Raw genomic sequence first — 18,597 nt, 5'->3', positions numbered from 1 at the left:
CCGTTGGTTTGTCTTGGGTGCCCTCTGAGAAGCAGCCCCTTCCCGGAGAGGGTCTGAGATGCTTGGCAGTTTCTAGCAGGGAGATGTGGCTGTGCTCCTTGCCCCATGACTTTTCAGATGGATTAGAAGCCTTGAAACAAACATCCACAGAATTGCTGTGAGGAGCAGAGGTTGGGCACATGGAAACATGCTGCAAAATCCCCCACAATGCCCAGGGGTTCTTTGGTGGGTCAGTGGACAAGAGAATAGAACCTCTGCCGGTGGGAAGCAAGGCAGCTGCTGCTCTAGACCTCATGAGGGCCAGCTGACTTTACTTTTCTGCCTGCTTCCCACCATACAAATGCAGAATACAGGTGATGCAGGGCCCTACCTGGCTGTGGTGTTATTATCTGTGGTGTCTCCACATTAAAGTGAGGATGAAGAAGAAGCAGCCCTCCAGGTCTGGGGACTGCAAGTAGCATTACCCAATTCTTCATCACTGGCTACGGCTGAAGGGAGTGCCAGGACATGCAGAAGGGCTTCATGCTGCCCTGTGTGTGTTATGAAACTGTTGTTTTGTTACATCTTTATCTCTTCCTGTGCCTTCCTCTTAGGAGATCCAGATGAGTTTCATAGCAGCTGTGTGAAGGATAGGCTGAGTGTGACCAGGGGGCAGGGAGCCCCGGGGGGTAGTGGATCTGGCTTGGCCACTTGGCTCCAGGCTGCACGAGGCCCCTACTACTCTGCAGCCCCAGGACCTATGTAAGGACGCCAGCAGCAGGTCCCCCCAGAGCTGAGAGAGGGTTTTCTGCACACTGCCTGGATGTGCACTGTCTGCCTATGCCACCATCTGGAATGAAGCACTTTCTCTGACATGACCCGACTCACTGACTTTCCCCCAGGACATCAAGATACACAACCAAAGTATGAAATAACCATTTTAATTTATTTCCAAGTGACAATCGTGACCTTGCTCTTCGTGACAAGATTTGTAGGCCATCTGCCTGGGAGTCCCTGCCCTCTTCTGGAGGCAAGGAGGGGCCCCCTTTGGGGCGGCCTTTTTTGGCTTAGTTCCTGCATGGTGATGAGGCTTGGAGGACGGAAGAACAGCAGGTTTGCCGCAGCAGCAAGAAAAGAAAACTCCCAGCATCCTTGAGGTCAGCTGCAGGAATGAGAGGTACTAACAAGATCCACACAAGCAGCGTTCTATAATGCGTTGCATTCATTTGCACAAATATGCAACATTTTTGTGAAATTAGGTGATTCCCCCTCTTGTCCCCAAACATTTAAGGTTGATGCTCCAAACGAGCAGGCACCAGGGACTACTGATGAATACTTGGGTGCTGCTGCAAGCAGTTCCAGCCACAGGCACCTTCAGCCTTCTCACATGGTCCCCAGCTGAGCAGAGGCTCCAAGCCCCTTCAGTTGAACACATGTAGAGAAGCCCCTTTGTACATACATGCTGTTCTATATACTTTGAACCCTTTCCAGGCTACAAATTACACCATTTAACCTCCCATTATCTCAAGGGTCCAAATAAGCAGTTATTTTCAGCCTTCATAGGTTTTACCTTCACCTTCGATCTGGTTATGGTGCAATTTGGCTACAGCTAATATTAGCAAAATATTTCTTTGGCTCATACAGCTATTATTACAACAAAAGGGCTGGCCATTATGGGATCTTGACACAAGTAAGGTGGCAATCCTAGTCACGTCTACTCATAAGTAAGACCTACTGAATTCAATGGGGCTTACTCTCAGGTAAGTGGGGTTCGGCCTGAACCCTTATATAGACACGGTAAAACAGGGTTTCACGCTGGCCCAATTTTTATTTTTATGTAAGCGACATTGCTACAGGCATGCCACCTCTTTTTTCCTTCCTGCGTTGGTGGAATGAAAGGTGTTCATCTTGCTCTAGACCAAACAACCTTGAATTACTCTCCTTAAACAAGTTGTGCTTTAACGTTGCTTATATTTGGTTCTTCTTTAGGATGGAGCAGCTAGGCGTTAATTGTTCACCTTTAAGATTATAATTTTTGGTCATAGATTCCGGAAATGTAAATGACCCAATCCATAGAGGTATTGACAAAAGTTCTTGGAAATGAGAACTAGCAGCTATTAAAATATAAGTTACTAGGACAAATCGTCAGCTCCTAAAATTCTTTGGTTGCAATGGAGAGCAGCTGCTGGGCCTTCCAAGGGCCTGGAAGTTGCCCTCTGTAGAGACTTATTAGCCCTACTATTCTGTAGGGCTAAAATTCTGTAGAGTAAAATCAGACTTGGAAATCTTGGAATACAGTCGTACCTTGGTTGATGAATGCCTTGCGAATTGAACGTTTTGGCTCCCAAACGCCACAAACCTGGAAGTGAGTGTTCTGGTTTGTGAACGTTCTTTGGAACCCGAATGTCCAATGCGGCTTCCAATTGGCTGCAGGAGCTTCCTGCAGCCAATCGGAAGCCACACCTTGGTTTCCAATTTTTTTGAAAGTCAAACAGGCTTCTGGAATGGACTCCATTTGACTTCCGAGGTACCACTTTGTGTGTGTGTGTGAACTGATCTGCTTTACACCTGAGACTGTGGAGCAGAATAAATGCAATCAATGAAAACTGGGGTGGGGTGTTTGTTTGCCTGCATCCAAAATCAAACAAACAATCTAAAATGACAACTCATTATTTTTTGCCCACTATATGTGGATCCAAGGGAGTAAAACCTTGTTAACATATGGTGCCTCAGTATTTAGATAAAACACAAGCTATTAATTTTGGATAAAATTAAGCTATTAATTGATAATCAGTTTTGTATTATTTACTCAATGGCTACTGTTTCTAGAGCTGCTAAGAAACTAGGTGTGAATTTTTATATATATATATAAATTGATTGATTGAACTGAGTGATTCAAATAGGTACCAGTTATGGCTGGTATAGATTCTTAATTATAATACTTTGATTTTGATCATGATTTCTGTGGTGACTATTGTTAATGAATATTACCATGCTTGTGCCGGGGGGGGGGCGGGCAGGAGGGGGGAGTGTGCTACATACAGACTGAGAAGCTGGAAAGGCCTTTGGCTATTTGCAGTGAAGAAGACACAGTACAGTGAGGAGACATGGCATTGGCTCAGCTGAAGTTTATGGAGAGGTATATCACAAAGCTGAGGTATGCTGAAGCCCTTTCACTATCAGTTAGCAGCCGCCACAATCTCCTTTGGCACAAAGGGGGAGAGAAAAGCCAGTCAGGAATTTGGGGGGGGGGTTTACTTGCCACTGGTAACTCCCCCCTTCCCCAAATGCAACAATCATTGGTCTCAGTAGGGCTTCTCCAGCACTCTGTTCATTGAAGCGAATGGGTCCCAATCCCACCATCTTCCTATAATTTTAATGTTCACTTAGGAAAAGGGCAGCAATGGCTGCAGCTTGCCCTCTCCCTGCACTGACACAAATGAGCTGGTGGATTTTCAGTAGAAACACCTTAAGCAGCTACTCTGGGCCCTGAAGTCTTTCCCAGGTGCTTTCTCTGCCAAGCTGCCCTTCACTGTTTCTGGGGGCTGTTGCAAGGCTTTGGCTGTCGCCCTCTGGGCAACTTTGGGTTGATGAAGAAGGCTTTGAGGAAGAGGTTGCGGACGGTGTGGGGCAGGTAGTGGTGGATGAAGTACATAGGGCCCAGGCCTCTCCCTGGGTAGTATTTCACCAGAGGCCTGGTAGACAGGAGGCCGTCCACGATGCTCTCCACGACGGAGCTGAGGTCCTCCACAGCAAACTTCATGGAAGCAAGAAACTGCCTGTTGATGTCTTCCAGGTATTCTTCTCCATAGGCTTCCAGGAGGTCAGGGGATAGAGCTGCCAGCAGCTGAGCCTTCCTTTCTTTCCAATAAGCATGATTACAAGAACCATCTGCAGGGAACAGACAGGTTGGGAGGGGGGAGTAAGAGATTTCATGCTGGGTGTAGCCCAGGTAGCTTATACAATTCCTTCACCCTGAAGTTTGGTATCTAGTGCAAAATTTGGCTTCCCCAGAATCTCAGCTTCCACTTAAGGCATATTTCTAGTCCTTATGACTGGAGTGAAACTTGAAAAAATAAGGGCAGTGTTTGGAACAATTTCCAAAGCCACAGCGTGAGCCAAGCAACAAGGCAGCATTTCCTCATGTTTCCTTGCTCCTCCCATTTGGATCTTGGGCATGAAATGAATAATAGCAGTTAAATTGAAGCAGATTGGAGCAGTTGATGGGACACAACAATCAGGAAGCAGGCATTGAGAGGAGAGAGAGAGAGTTAGCCCCAAGTGATGCCCAGGAGGGGCCTCTCCAAGTTACAGCAACAAGGCAGATGGGACATTTATTTGTTCTTTTACTTTTATTTTAGTTTGCTTATAGACTATTTACTATTATATCAAGTATCTCAAAGTGGTTGTCAGTAAGGGCTTCAGCTCTCTCTCGGGGTCAAAGCCAATCCTTCAAGTGCAAATGTATCTGTAAGAGAATAAACTGGCAACTCCTTGTGGTGTGCAAAATTCCCACTGATGGATCCTGCACACATAAAGAGTAAGGGAAGCCCCAGCCCCAGGCTGTGCTACGCCTGCCCCCCCCCCATGATTTCAGTTTCCTTGGAACCTGCAAAACAGAGCAAGTCCTCAGCAGTGGACAAGGAAAAGACACATTATCCCACCCCCCTGTGCACTGCTAGCGGTCCCAGTCATTCTCTTACCAGTTTTGAAATACCCTGGGAGGATGACGCTCACTTGAATCCCCCAGGGTGCAAGTTCATACTGCAGAGTGTCCATGACAAGGCTGAGAGCAGCTTTGGATGCCCCGTAGCCAGATAAACAGGGGAACGGCATGTTGCCTGCAGAAGGAGAGGAGGGAGGGGTTACTCTTTACCCCCATCTTGACTACAGGAGGGTCAAACAGTAGGGAAGGGCTGTAGCTCACCGGTAGAGCACCTGCTTTGCATGCAGAAGGTCCCAAGTTCAATCCCCAGCGGTGGTATCTGCCAGTCAGTATACAGGCAGCCCTGAGCTCAATGGGCCTGACTTCCTAGGGAAGGCAGCTTCTTAGGGCAGCCCAACTCCCAAAGGGCGAAACCAGATCCCATGGAAGGTTTTCTCCTTCCCTTTACCTGCCGGGCTGCTGATGGTGATAATCCTTCCTTGTGAGGAGCGCAGCAAAGGCAGCAGCCCCTGGGTCAGCTCCAAAGTGCCAAAGAAGTTCACCTCCATGCAGCTGCGGAAGTCGTGGAGAGGCGTCAGCTCCACATCTGCAAGGGTGGTGTTGATGCCAGCATTGTTCACCAGGCCCCAGAGCCCTGTATGCCAAGAGGGAAACTGGTTTGCTGATGTTTGTAATTGGTTTACTTTCCATTTTTACAGTTCTGCTGCATGGGTTTATATTGTTGTAAACCCCTGTGACATATTTTTTATGATACAGTGGTGCATATAAAAATAAATTGGCAAATGGCTGCTCTTCCCCTGGCCGCTTTTCCTCCATGTGCGTGGACAAACAAAGGCATTTTGCTGCTTCCAGATTAAGCAAGAACCCATCCATCCGACATCTTTTCTCAAAATGTTTTTGCACCTGCTTCTAGCAAGTAAATACCCTATATGACCGCACCCTAGAACGGCTGGTGTGGAGATTGTTTGTTTGATTGTTACATTTTAATATGAGACAGCCTACAAACTGAAGATTTTTTCAGAAATTCACTCAACTATCTAATCTGATTCTGAGATTTATGCTTACCACCCGCTTTCATGTTTCAGCCTTGAAACTCAGAAAGTTTTGTTTCAAATCCCAAAGAAGAGACTCTGAGAATCCTACACCTACGGTACCTTGTTTCTGTTCAGATTGCCAACACTCTCAAGTTACCTGTCCTCACTGTCTGAGCCTTGATGAACTGCAAGATTCTCTGGATGTCCTCAGCTTTGGTCAAGTCCATTTCCAGCAGGGTCAGGCGTGACGAGCAGCTCTGCCGAAGCTCCTCTGCGCCAGGACTCTTCAGATCCAGGACGCTAGCATAGACGGTCAGTCCCAGGGTGTCTAAGTGATGAGCAGCCACCTTTCCAAAGCCAGTGTCACATCCTGGAAAATGACAAAAGGAAGAGTGGGCAAGGGTGGACAACGGACCACCACCTAGCCTCAGTTCTCCAGTGGCTGCACGTGAATAATAAAGATGATCTACCTCTAAGCATTGTTAAGACAAGAAGATTAAATAGGCACAATCCAGACACACTTCACTTTTTTTTTACTACCACCATTATTATTATTATTATTATTATTATTATTATTATTATTGGAGCGGATGGCGCTGTGGTCTAAACCACTGAGCCTCTTGGGCTTGCCGGAAGGTCAGCAGTTCGAGTCTGCACGATGGAGTGATCTTCCGTTGCTCTGTCCCACCTAGCAGTTCGAAAGCATAACAGTGCGGCGGGAAGGTAAACGGTGTTTCCATGTGCTCTGGCCTCCCGTCACGGTGTTCCAGAAGCATTTAGTCATGCTGGCCACATGACCCAGAAAGCTGGCTGTGGACAAACACCAGCTCCCTTGGCCTGAAGAGCGAGATGAGCACCACAACCCCATACTTGCCTTTGACTGGACCTAACTGTCCAGGGGTCATTTACCTTTTTACCTATTATTATTATTATTATTAATTTATTGCTGCTGCTTGTTTTTATGTTGCCTTTCTGTCTCAAGGTACCCAAAGCAGCCCACAGCAACTAAAAATATAAAACCTTAAAAAATTAAGCAAGTATAAAACTAAAAGCAGGTGGTCATGCGAGTGGTGCAAGGCTTGCCAGCAGGCATGACAGCAGCGGAGTGTCAAGTCTCCCTAAGCCATAGGGTGAACAGCATGGGAAACTCATTGACATTCCAAAAAAAAAAAATCACCATTACCAAGGAAAGGTGGATGGAAAACTGGAGGAGAACAAAAATTCCCAAAATTAGCACTGTGGTCCATACTGGGGTCAAGTTCCACTGAGCTATCAGATAGGGAAGAATAAACTGGGTGACCCTAAAAGACAGGAAACGGAGGCGTCTCCTATCAATGAATAATAAAATGTGCAAATACAGAAAGTGCTTGCAGTGGACTGGCAGCCACTTTGTAGTCCCTGGAGGATCAGATCAGAGCTGCTTTATCCCAACTAGCAGATATTGCCAAGATGGCTAATGTTGCCATGAACTAAGTGTTTAAAGGTGGTGGTGAGGGATGCTGGGCTCTGGTTGGGGGAGCAGGAAAACTCTTGTTATCAAAGTAAAATGCCACCGAGACAGATTCCAGGGAAAGAGGAAGGGACAAATCTGCCCTTGTTACTGACTGACTGGATTAATGGGTGCACCTGAGTCACGACCCCACTCAGCAGAGCTTTCGCAGCACATTGCTGCGTACTTTGAGTGCTTTTGCACTAAAGGAAAGACCTCCAAGGCTCTTTGTAATTTGAAGGAGTTCAAATGTAAAGATGCTCCAGTGCTTTGCCCTGAGATGCTTGGAAAGGCACAACTAAATTCTATAAATCTGCACTGAGGGAGGCAGGAATTCACGGCTGAAAGGTTATGTCAGCAAGCCATAAAGATGCCTGAAAACTCAAAGGCTGCAACCGCACCATACGTTTAAAGCACCTGGTTCCCCAAAAGAGTCCTGGGAACTATAGTTCACCCTTCACAGAGCTACAATTCCTGGCACCCTTAAACTACAGTTCCCAAGATTCTATTGGGGGGGGGAACCATGTGCTTTTAAATGCATAGTGTAGATGTGACCTCTGCTACAGCAGAGGCAGAAGAGGTGAGGTGGTGGTGGTGGGGGACATAGAGCAACCATAGGATCAGAAAAAAGGCAGGGAGGAGGAAGGTAGCTGGGAGATGCCAGAACAAGCACAGAGACACAAAACTCTGCCAGGGATTGAACTGCCTTGCATGAGGCATTTTCAGTAGCAGCACAACCCTTTTTCTCCACAGTCCACCATATGGGTCATTCGGCACAGCAGCTTTTATTTTTTTTTCTTTTATAATTTGCACACACTGTTGTCCTTTAAAGAAAGACGCAGGATGTCCGGTCTTGCGCAATGGCAATGGCAAGCATAACAGGAAGTCACCCCCTGTGTCAATCAGCCACAACAGCAGGGGTCGGCGTTCCCAGGATGTGGCAGCTCGCTCTGCATCCATCACAATCTGGAATTCTCCCAGTACAGGATGCAGCAGGATGAAGGGCAGTTGCTGCAGTTGGGGTGGGGGCGAGAGAAGGGGCTGCTGCTGGTGCTTTGGCACTTCTCCAGCCCCTTCTGCTGCCTCGGTATCTTGACTGCTGCTGCTGCTGCCACCGCTCAGGTGTTAGCAAGTGGCTCCACCCACAACCTGGGGATGTGACCTTGGGCCTACAACTCATTCAGTCACAGATCTGCTGTTTATATACCTTGCACACACACAGAAAAGGGAACAAAATGCCTGTTTATCTTGTGATTTGTTGCAAAAAATGCAGCTCTAAAAATAGCTTCCTCCACTTCCCTGCTCTGGATTGCCGGACCATTAACTTTGCCAGTTAATAAAAAGTTGGGCCCAGAAACCGCAACCCCAAACTCGCCTCTCACCATCACAATCAGACGTTGCCGGGGTCCCAGCAAAAGCCCAGACCTACCCAAGGGCCAATCAACACAGCTCCCTGTTTTAGGGGGGGTTCCTCTGGGCCTTCATAACTCCCCCATCCCTTGACCCAGTATGGACCCTTGCGCACAAGAGCCCAGTCATGACGTCCAGGCATAAACCACAGGAGGATGGACACACACACACACACGGATGGTGGCCTGGCTGGCTGTTGGGGGCCTCCATAAGCCATTACGGCAGGGCAGAAGTCCACACTGCCAGGATTTCCAAAGGCATTTGTATGTTGTTTGGGCTCATTAATTGAGAATTAAAGCAGGGCAAACAAACAAACAAACCAAGAATTAAAGGTACTAGTGTGACAAAATCATGCAAGTGTGCTTTGCTGTTAGAATTCCAAATCCTGAAACTTCATTGTGTGAGAAACAGCCAAATGTGGACACACTACTCTGCCCCTCCTCTCCTTGGTCTAAGCAAAACCTAAGCTTCTAATAAAGTAATTCAATAAACTACAAAATTGCTAGAATGCAGGCAGAAAGCCAGCTTGAGGATTTTCCAGTGTTTTACACTAACCGTCCTATGTTTACTACAGTACTATCTGCCTGGTGGACAGAGGTCACAGGTGTGTGAGGTGCAATGACCTCCTGGCTTTCTGGGACCAAGTTTGTATAGGAAAATCCTGACTCACTAACCTATTAAAAGTTCTTTGTGGGTGTTAACAGGCATATAGACAATAAATCCAGTTGACACAGAGTTGGACATTCAGAAAGCTTTTGACAAAGTCAAAGCAGTTGTGGAATAAAAAGGAGAGGTACTCATGTGACAGAAAGCAGAGAGCAGGAATAAATGAACAGTTCTCTGAATGGAGGGGTTTAGAGTTAGGGGTGAGTAGTGAGGTAGCCAAATTTGCTAAAAATACTAAATTGTTCAGGGTTTTGGTTTTTTGTTCATTTTTTTAAGGATTGCAAAAAGTTCCAAAAAGTGAGTGAATGGGAGGTAAAATGACAAATGCAATTCAGTGCAAGCAAGTGTAAAGTAAGGCACATTGCGGCAAAAAATCCTAATTTCACATCTACGCTTATGGGTTTAGGGTTAGGGAAGCAGAGAGTAGGAATACATGAACAGTTCTCCCAATTGAGAGATGCATAATGGTTACCTTGGTGAAGATCTCAACACAGTGTGTGGCAGCTGTGAAAAGGGTAGATTCCATGCTGGGGAACATTAGGAAAGGGACTGAAAATAAAACTGCCAATATCATTATGCTGTTATACAAATTTACGGTGCAACCACATTTGAAATACTGTGTGCATGATCTGGTCACCTCCTCTCAAAAAGGATGTCATACAGCTGGGAAATGTTTGGAAAAGGGCAACCAAAATCATGGCGATGGAGAGACTCCCCTATGAAGAAAGGTTGCAGCTTTTGGGACTTTTTCATTTAGAGAAGAGGCAAGTAAGAGGAGACATGATAGAAATTTATAAAATGATGGACAAAGTGGATGGAGAAAAGCCCCCCCCCAACACTGAGGATTCACGGTGGACAAAAGGAAGTAACTTTTCACGTAGCACATAGCTAAACGATGTAATTTGTTCCCACAGGAAGCAGTGACGACCACTAACTTGGATGGATTTTAAAGCGGATTAGAGAAATTCACAGAGGAGAAAACTATCAATGGCAACTATCCCTCATAGCTATGTTTTACCTCCACTGTTGGAGGCAGTTCATCTCTGAATACCAGGTGCATGGAACCACAATTGGGGAGGGGGCTGCTTCTGCTTCTGGGCTTCCCTTTAGGGCACCTGGCTAGCCACCATGAGAACAGGACGGGCCACCAGCTATTCTTAGGGTTCACTGCAGTTATCCTTCTTATCCTTACTACCTCTGCCACTAACAGTCCATGGGCAACAAAGCAGATCTCTGTTTGGAGAAGATGCTGTTTACATTTTGGCAGAGGGAGAGCGCGAGGAGGGGAAGTTAGCAGCCAGAGGCAAGGCTGAGTATGCACACAAATGTAGCTCCACCTACATCAGGCAGGCGAACACAAAGCAGGTATCCTGTGAGAGGTGAGGGGCTTGGGAATTGTGGAAGGAAGACTGCCCTTTCTCTCCCCACCCTGAACTCTTGTACCATGGCCACAATGGTGAGAAACAGAGCACAAATACTGAATGGGGTCCAAGAGCTTTTGGGACCATCATGTGCAAATGGGGATGAGCAGAGTGGTAGTAGTTTGCCAAGTAACTGAGGAGCAGGCTGAGAAGACCTGGACTTGGGCAGTGGTCCTTGAGATGAGAAGTAAGTGTGTGTGTGTGTAGAATACAAGACTCATTTCTTTTCATCTTGGTACCTTGGAGGGAGGGAAGCTGCCCCTCTGCTTTGCCCCCCCCAAAAAAACCCCATGAGTACAGGTGTAGCACCTAGCAGCAGATCAGGTGAGAGGACATCTGCCCCAGAGTCAGGTTAAGGGACCTTGTGACAACCCCTCTCTGCATTTCCCAGGGACAGCAGCCAGTAGCTGCTCTTTCTCTCTCCCACCCCTGCTGAAAGAGGAAGCGAGGAAGGGCCATAAACACCCCACCCACCGCCTGCCTGTGCAGGGTACAGACTGTTCTTTTCACTTCTGATGGCTGGCTGATAGCTTCCCTTCCCAGAGATTACAAACCTCAACAGCGGGTTTATGGCAACATTAACCATTAACACTGAGTGACAGGCCAAGAGGCAGCCTGGGAAGCTGCACACACAGGCGGACGTGCACAACTCAGGGCCAAAGGAGCAGCGGCGGCGGCCCTCTTTCCATCGCACCAGCCTTCGGCACAGCCTGGTTCTCTGGCTAAATCAGTTTGATCCTCTGATTTTACACTTTTTGTCATGTGGCCAAGACCCTGGCGCTTCTTCAGCTTAGCTTAAGTGAAGCGGGCCCTGCAATTAAGTGTGTGGGAATCAGCCACATGGGAGGGCAGGCAGGGGGGGGGTGCACTTGAGGAATGTGGCCCTCCCTCCCTAGGCAATCCTGAAGGCCAGGTGGGTCACACTTGTATCTGCCCAGTGGGCAAAAGGGGACTAGAAAATCACAATGGGGACATCACAATTTGGAGAAAATAATCAAGCAATGGAGGCAACTCGCCATCCTTCAACCCATTTGAAGTTTTTATACAACTTCAAAACAGCAGACAGCAAAAAGCATTCAGGACTGAAGGGCAAAAGGAAAGATTAAATCTAACAAGGGAGACAGGGAGTTTAAAAGTCATAAGGTTAGGCCCGGTTTGGGGTGGGGGTGCAGACAGAAGGTGAATCAGGATTAACAGGGAGGTATCTGTGTGACCTGAAGATCAGTAAGGATTTCTGAGTTCCAATTCTTTCATAATGACCCCCACCCGCAAAAAAAGAAGAAAGCTCGGGGTGGACTTTTGTGTGGAAAGGTGGTACGTATCATTCAGTTCTGGGATTATGTACAAATCCCTGGGCTCAGAATGGTTTCCATCTGAATGGGTTTTGTTTTGTTTTGTACCAAGCCCAGGTTGATAGATCATGGAATTTGTGCACCTCAAAAGGATAGTGTAGAGCAGGTGGGAAGGGGCAGAAAAAGAGTGAAATGAAGGGGCTGGCAGAGCAGCTCCCCCCTGAGGGAAGGCTACAACCTTTGGGGGCTTTTTAGTTTAGAAAAAAGGAAGATGTGTTGTTATGCAGGGTGTGGAGAAAGGGAGTAAGGAGTAATCCACACAAACCCTTTTTCTCATAGTAATGGCAATGCATAATTTGTTCCAGAGGTCCGTTCTTAACCTGAAACTGTTCTTAACCTGAGGTTAACTAACTAACTAACCAACCACTTTAACTAATGGGGCCTCCTGCTGCTGCTGCGCCGCCCCGTGCGATTTCTGTTCTCATCCTGAAGCAAAGTTCTTAACCTGAGGTACTATTTCTGGGTTAGTGGAGTCTAACCTGAAGCGTCTGTAACCTGAAGCGTCTGTAACCCGAGGTACCACTGTAGATTTCTTGTCTATATCCTTTACCCCAAGATCCCAGCAAAGCTGTGTACTGAAAGATTCAGGACAGACAAAAGAAAGGACTTCTTCATACAATTAAACCAGAGGTGGATTTAGGGAAGGGCAACGTCTTTGGTCACACTGGGTGTTGCAGGGGGCGCCACAACTATCATTTAGAATGGAGCATGAGAGGCAGGGGGCGCCCAATTTTGGCGTCGCACAGGCACCTCTGAAACAATATGAATGAAACAACCCAATAGTTTCATTCGAGTCGGGGCACGTCAGAGCACAGCACAACATATCTGCAAGGCATGCCTGGGTCCTGAAAACGGGACGTACTAATTTCTACTCAGGTGCAGAGTTCAATGCACAACCAACAAGAAGGCCATGGGTTAGTGCCAACCAGGCAGCACCCAACGTTCGTCTGCCACCACCAACAGGGCCAACCAGAGGTTTGATACTGCTTTTCTGGGGCGGTTGTGATGAGGGTTAGGAACCTCTCCCCACCCCGCTCCTCAAAGCAAAAGAGGCCATGGCACCTCCTGCTTCATTGCTCTGCTTATTACACTTTTCTCTGAACCAAAGAAGGGCAGAAAGCCGGTGGGGAAGCCCCCGCATAGAAGCCAGCCTCCCTCCCAAGCACCAGGCAGCAGCAGAGACCTGCCTAGGAAGGGTGATGTCAAAGCTGTTGCTACCTCTGCTGCGCTGCTGAGGTTTCAGTCAGCTCCCTATCTGAGCAGATAACTGCAGCGTGTGGGCAAACTCATCTAATGCCCACAAAAGGCAGCTTTATCAGGAACAAGCCCTGCCCCAAGACACGGAATGGAAGAGATAAGCGGAGCAGAACACGGAAGGAAAGCCAGATTGCAGGCGGTTTGAGGCCATGCCATAAACTTCACCTGCAATGCCGGGGGGGGGGGGGGGGAGAAGAGAAAGGAAGCTCGGGAAGGAGAAGCGTGAGGCGTTTGCCTTGTCCAGATCTCACCCCAAGGCGGCTGGCCAGAGATGCAACTGTATATTCCCCTCTTCCCCAGGGGGGCAATGCTGGCTCCTTCTGTATTCAGGGTGGCCAGCCAGGCACATGCAAGGTTACAGATATATGCAAATTACTGTTTTAGCTTTAAAGGTACACTCTCCTTTTCTACAACCAAAAGGTGCTTATCCTAAAATAAATGTGTTTGGGACAGCCAAAGCAAACTCTTATTTCATCCTAGAATGAATGGAATTTTTAGGGATTTTAAATTGTGGAACTATCCCTTTTTAAAAAAAGTGTGTGAGAGAGAACAAACCACAACAGAGAGTGTGTAGCTCTTGCTTCCTTTCGAGCACACACACACACTACCAGGCAACTGTCTCCTTCCCCTTCGTAGACACTCTCAGGGCCAGGCAGGTAAGAAAGAACATCACACTCGCATCAAGATTAAGAGTGCCACCATTTCCCCAAAGCAGTGTTCCCACATCACATCCCCAGAGGCTCTGAAACGCCTCCTTGATGGCCCATTTTTGCCTTCCTCCATCCAGCATCTCCAGCGGGGCAGGGGGGGGGGCTGCCATCATCCCCATCCTCATCCAATTTGGGAGCTGGCCACACAGCCGCTTTGTGGACAGTAACTTGATTTCAAGCATGAAGGCAGCTGTTTGTCTTCCTCCCACACCCAAGAGCAGATGCCAAGTGTCTCTGGCAGATGGATGGGCCCTCGCCAGGCAGCCCCGGAGCCAGCCATCTTCCAGCCCAACCTGCTCCTCCAGAGAAAGACACCCCCTCCTTCCAGATGCAGCTCTTGCAAAGAACTAATGTTTGGAAGAGACAGCAGTGACCAGTGAACACACATTTGCCCCTTCTATGTGAGAGCAATTAATATATATATTGTATATAACACAAGCCTAAAAAGCATAGTGTGTGATATCATGCTAGGAGGGACCTATGGGGAATTGGTGACAACCAGTTCATCCTATATAATAAAGTCCAAGTGTCTCTGCGTCCAGTCCCTGTGTCCCTGGGTTTGTGCTACTGCGCATGTGCCCCACAGACGCAGGGACTGGACGCCCCCCCACACGCTCCCCCCCAACCCTCTGCCTCCCGTTTCCCTGCAGCCGCGAACCGCCGCTCCCGGCCGGAGAGCGCCTCACTGCACTTGCGCTAAAGCGCGATGAGGAGGAGGCTGCTTCCTTTTCCTCCCCCCCCTACGCTCCCCCCCGGCTACCAGCAGCAAGACGACGAGGAGGAGCCCGGTCCGGCTCCCGCTGCGGCGGCCCCGGAGCCTGATGCCGCCATCTTGGTCCGCCGCCTCCTCCTCCTCCTGACAACCCTCCCTGGCCTGTGAGAGGAGCGGTGGGGCAGCGGCCTTCCCTCCCTCTCTGCGCTCGGCCGCGGGCACAACGGGATAGTGAGTTTGTTTACTTGCGTTCCCGGCGTGCCCCACAGCCGAGCGCAGAGAGGGAGGGAAGGCCGCGGCCCTGTCGCTCCTCTCACATATGTTCTAGCGCCCATTTATTTAACGGGCTCAATGACACTAGTTGATAGATAACAACATAGCAATTAATCATGGAAGAGTCAATACTCCGTTACCCTACATAATGAAATGAACTTTTGGGAGCCGCCTTGGAAGAAACATCCTAATGAAATCACTGTAATCCAAACCTCTCCCAATGATGGGCATTCTTGCAATGCAAAAGAGAGCAGGTAATTCTTTCATCAATGTCAACTTTGAAAATAACCTCTCCAGACACAGGTACACTGAGAAATACACAATGCACTACATCTAAAATGCAGTACATTTCTTGAATATTGCACTTAATGAAGAAACTGAAGTGTTGCCAAAGCTGTGCATTGGATGGAGGTGCTAAAATGTGGGGCTGCGGGAAGTTGCCCAGTTTGCCTTGGAGGACCGGGTGGTGGCTGTGGGCCACAGCAGTGCCAATGCCTGTTAAGGAGCTGCCTTGGGCAGCTAATCCACAAAGTAGAAGACAGACTTGAGAAGCCCCTGTGACTTCTGGTGGTGGGGAGCCCTTCTCTTCTGACTATCGGCACACACATCTCTGACAAAGGATTGGGGTCCAGCCTGGAAGCCAGACATCAGCCCAGCAACCTGCTTGGTCTTGATGCCTGTCACAGGGTCAGTCATAGGAACAAAGCTCCTATGAGTATGTGCAGGGAAAGGCTGACCACTGAGCAAGTCCAGAGCAGGCTCAAAGATGCATTGGATTAGTCAGCAGAAAGCAGCTTCCTGCCCAGGGTCAGCCGCAGGCCAGAGGAAAGCAGATTCCCTCCCTCCGTTGGCCTCTTATTGGTCTGGAACTTCTCCTTCTGCTCCCCCCCCCAATAAATTTTAGGGGAGCCCGTAAGTCCCAGGGACCACCATAGGGGGTTGGGCATTTAGAAGTGCAAACAAGCATTAAGGTGGCTCCAAGTCTTACAGCTGGAGAACAAAAAACTCTACAAATCTCCCCACATGTCTAACACCTGCCCATAGGTCAAGCGAGGACCATTGCTTGCCTTTCTCAGGGAAAAAGCACCTCACGCCAAACCAGAGGTGATGTTTGGGTGTCTAGCCGTAAAGTCGTTTTACCAGCCCAGCAGCTGTCCTATGCAATGATCTGAAATACCTGTGCAATCCTGCCAGGGATGCTAGCCTCAGAGTGGCACTCCAAAAAATATTTCCAGTCCAAGCGATGAACAGGTGAACCCATCTCAGCACAACAGCCCTTGTAGGTCAATAGCTACAGACAGATGTCACTGCCAGCTTGGCAGTCTGCCCATAAAGGACCATGGATTCCTTCTATCTTTCTAGAAGGGATAGAAAACACCAAGTCAAGAACAGCACCTGAGACTTCAGAACAGTAGCTCTTCTGGAGAAGAGGCCTTTGGGCTGCCCCTTATTTATTTAGTCCTGGTACTTCTTCACCCTAAGGCAGGAGTCCTCAAAATGGGCAAGTGCAGTGGTAGCTGATGGAGGTGCTTTTCCTCTCCTTGCATCCTATTCCCTCCATCAGTGGGGAAAAGGCACCTATACCAGAGTCCAAAGTGGTAGTCTCATACCATTCTCTGCCTCATCCCCATGGGAGCCGTTGTGTGTGATGCCATGCGCACACCCCTCCACACAACCGCCATTCCACCCCTGGTGCCCACAGCACTCCCTCAGCATTCCAAATGCGCCCACTGGCCCCCCAAAGTGGGTGAGCCCTAGACAACCTTCCCGAGGCAGGCGACAAAAGCTAAACTTGTGTGGCATTGTAACAACACATCACATTTGCCTAGCGCTTTCAAGCAATGGAGCCCTAACCTTTAAGGACGGTCCTGAAGAGGTGTCTCAATATGAAGGAAGTGGAAGCCCACTGCTCCAACACAGAGCTAGCAGACCAGTTCCAGAAGAGCAATGTGGGAATATTTTTTTCTGAAAGCGACAGTGGTGGACTTTTCTCACCGGGCACTGCAAGTGTTTCTAGGCGCCCCTGAGCCATGCAGTGTCAGGTGGTGGATGCACTAGTGATGCCTGCAGAGGTGCAGGCCAAGCCCTGACTTGCCCTGCCCTCTCCAACTCTACAGGTGAGGCAGAGACCTAGCAGCACACCGCAGAGGCTAGCAGTAACTTGGAATGGCAGCTGGTGGCACAAGTGCCTGGATCCAATGCTAGCTCTCCCAAGCAAGCCAAGAAAGCAAATTCTTGCCAGCCTCATCTCTGCACCCTGTGGCCGAGAAACTAAGCCTGTGCTCATATGCTTGAAGTGCACTGAACGCTCACCAGCACAAGATAAAGGCTGATCACTATTGTTGTTGATTTCCCCTCCTGCCTTTTCCTGGAGCTTCTTCCCCAAGGTCCCCTCCTTCCAGGCCATCAACAGCACAAGCTGGAAACTGCAAATGGTTCTTGACTATAGAGCGCTATTTGGCAGAGGCAGGAGGAGGACAAAGCCATCCGGGTCTCTCCAAGAGAAGAGGCTGCACAAAAGAGCTTCCACTTTACCTTCCAGCTTCCTTGTGCTGATGCTGCCGGGCTGTTTGGCTCCAGCTTCTCACCTTGCACAGGTGGAGGGGGCCCCATCTACACATGAAGAGAGACAACCTGGCGTTAGCTGGAGAGCGACAGACCTTGGGGAGCCCCTCCACCACCAGCACTTCAAAGACTGCTTCAAAGACACACGAGGCACACACCTACACTCTGCTGAAATTTGCCCAGGGTTTTCCGCAAGTCAATGCAATTATTACCCTGGCTGAAAGGAGAAGGAAGGGAATGGGTGGGTGGGGGGCTGCTCTGGCTGGGTGAGAGGCATTGGAGACGTGGGTACGAAGGAGTGGGGAGGGTCAGCCCTCAGGAGGCAACAGAGAAGAGACAGGCTTTGGACAGAAGAATTGGAGGGATAGGGATGTCAATGAATGTTGGGGGTATTTTGCCTCTAAAGAAGTAAAAATAAGCAAGGAAATGACATGTTTGTCTTCTCAAGGTTCCAGTGGATTTCCTTTGGATTATTCCATCTGGGTACTTTAAAGACACCAGTTTTCATGAAGGACTAGATACAACTTATTGTCTATGCACTGCTGCAGCCTGGGGAGAGGAGGCACATGCCAGGAATGGAGGGAACAGATGGCTGGCTTGTTTGAATACAGGGTGGAGCATGCATGATGCTGTAACTGACAGTCAGAGAAAGCAGGCAAAAGGATGGGGAGGGTTAACTGGGGATCCTCCTTTTCTCCTGGAACAACAAAGCAGCAAACACTCAGAGGCGACGGGGAGGAAAATAGCTGGGAAATCTTTAAGATATAGTCTCTGGAAAATATCAGGACTATTTATAAGTTATCGGATTGACTGGAAGGACTATATTTATATACGATTTCATGATTTTGATTTGCTGGAGCTCAGTAATCTGGTGTGGGTAGTTTTTTTTTTAAAATGTAGAATCGGTTCTGAAAGTTATAATTTTTAAACATGCTCATGAGGGAGGAAGGAAAGGCAGGTGCCCATGAAAGATGCACCAACGCAGAAGAGGAAGCCTGACTCTTATCCCAGTGGAAGGGATGGCAGTAGGAGCACTTTGAGACACCTTGTAAAAAAATGAGGG

The 18,597-nt window shown here is 48.5% G+C and overlaps 1 protein-coding gene across 2 annotated transcripts in view; it reads right to left on the bottom strand.

Moving 5' to 3' along the window:
• Positions 1-65: 65 nt before the first annotated feature.
• The window catches only part of HSD11B2 (hydroxysteroid 11-beta dehydrogenase 2), a 30,830-nt gene continuing 12,298 nt past the window's right edge, over positions 66-18,597 (bottom strand). Inside the window, exons 2-6 of one of the 2 annotated variants that reach the window (XR_009557772.1) lie at positions 5,837-6,049; positions 5,094-5,279; positions 4,683-4,820; positions 3,448-3,870; positions 66-3,404 (exon numbers count right to left, since the gene is read on the bottom strand). Coding sequence is in view for 1 of the 2 variants with exons in the window: in XM_035118884.2 (XP_034974775.2) it covers positions 3,509-3,870; positions 4,683-4,820; positions 5,094-5,279; positions 5,837-6,049 (899 nt within the window). In the remaining variant the exon portion in view is untranslated. Of the gene's footprint in view, positions 3,871-4,682; positions 4,821-5,093; positions 5,280-5,836; positions 6,050-18,597 lie in introns of both variants that reach the window. The other variant, XM_035118884.2, reaches the window with a different exon arrangement.

This window comes from Zootoca vivipara, chromosome 6 (genome assembly GCF_963506605.1).
Source record: "Zootoca vivipara chromosome 6, rZooViv1.1, whole genome shotgun sequence".
Lineage (NCBI taxonomy): Eukaryota > Metazoa > Chordata > Lepidosauria > Squamata > Lacertidae > Zootoca > Zootoca vivipara.
This window is presented reverse-complemented; position numbering and strand designations above follow the sequence as displayed.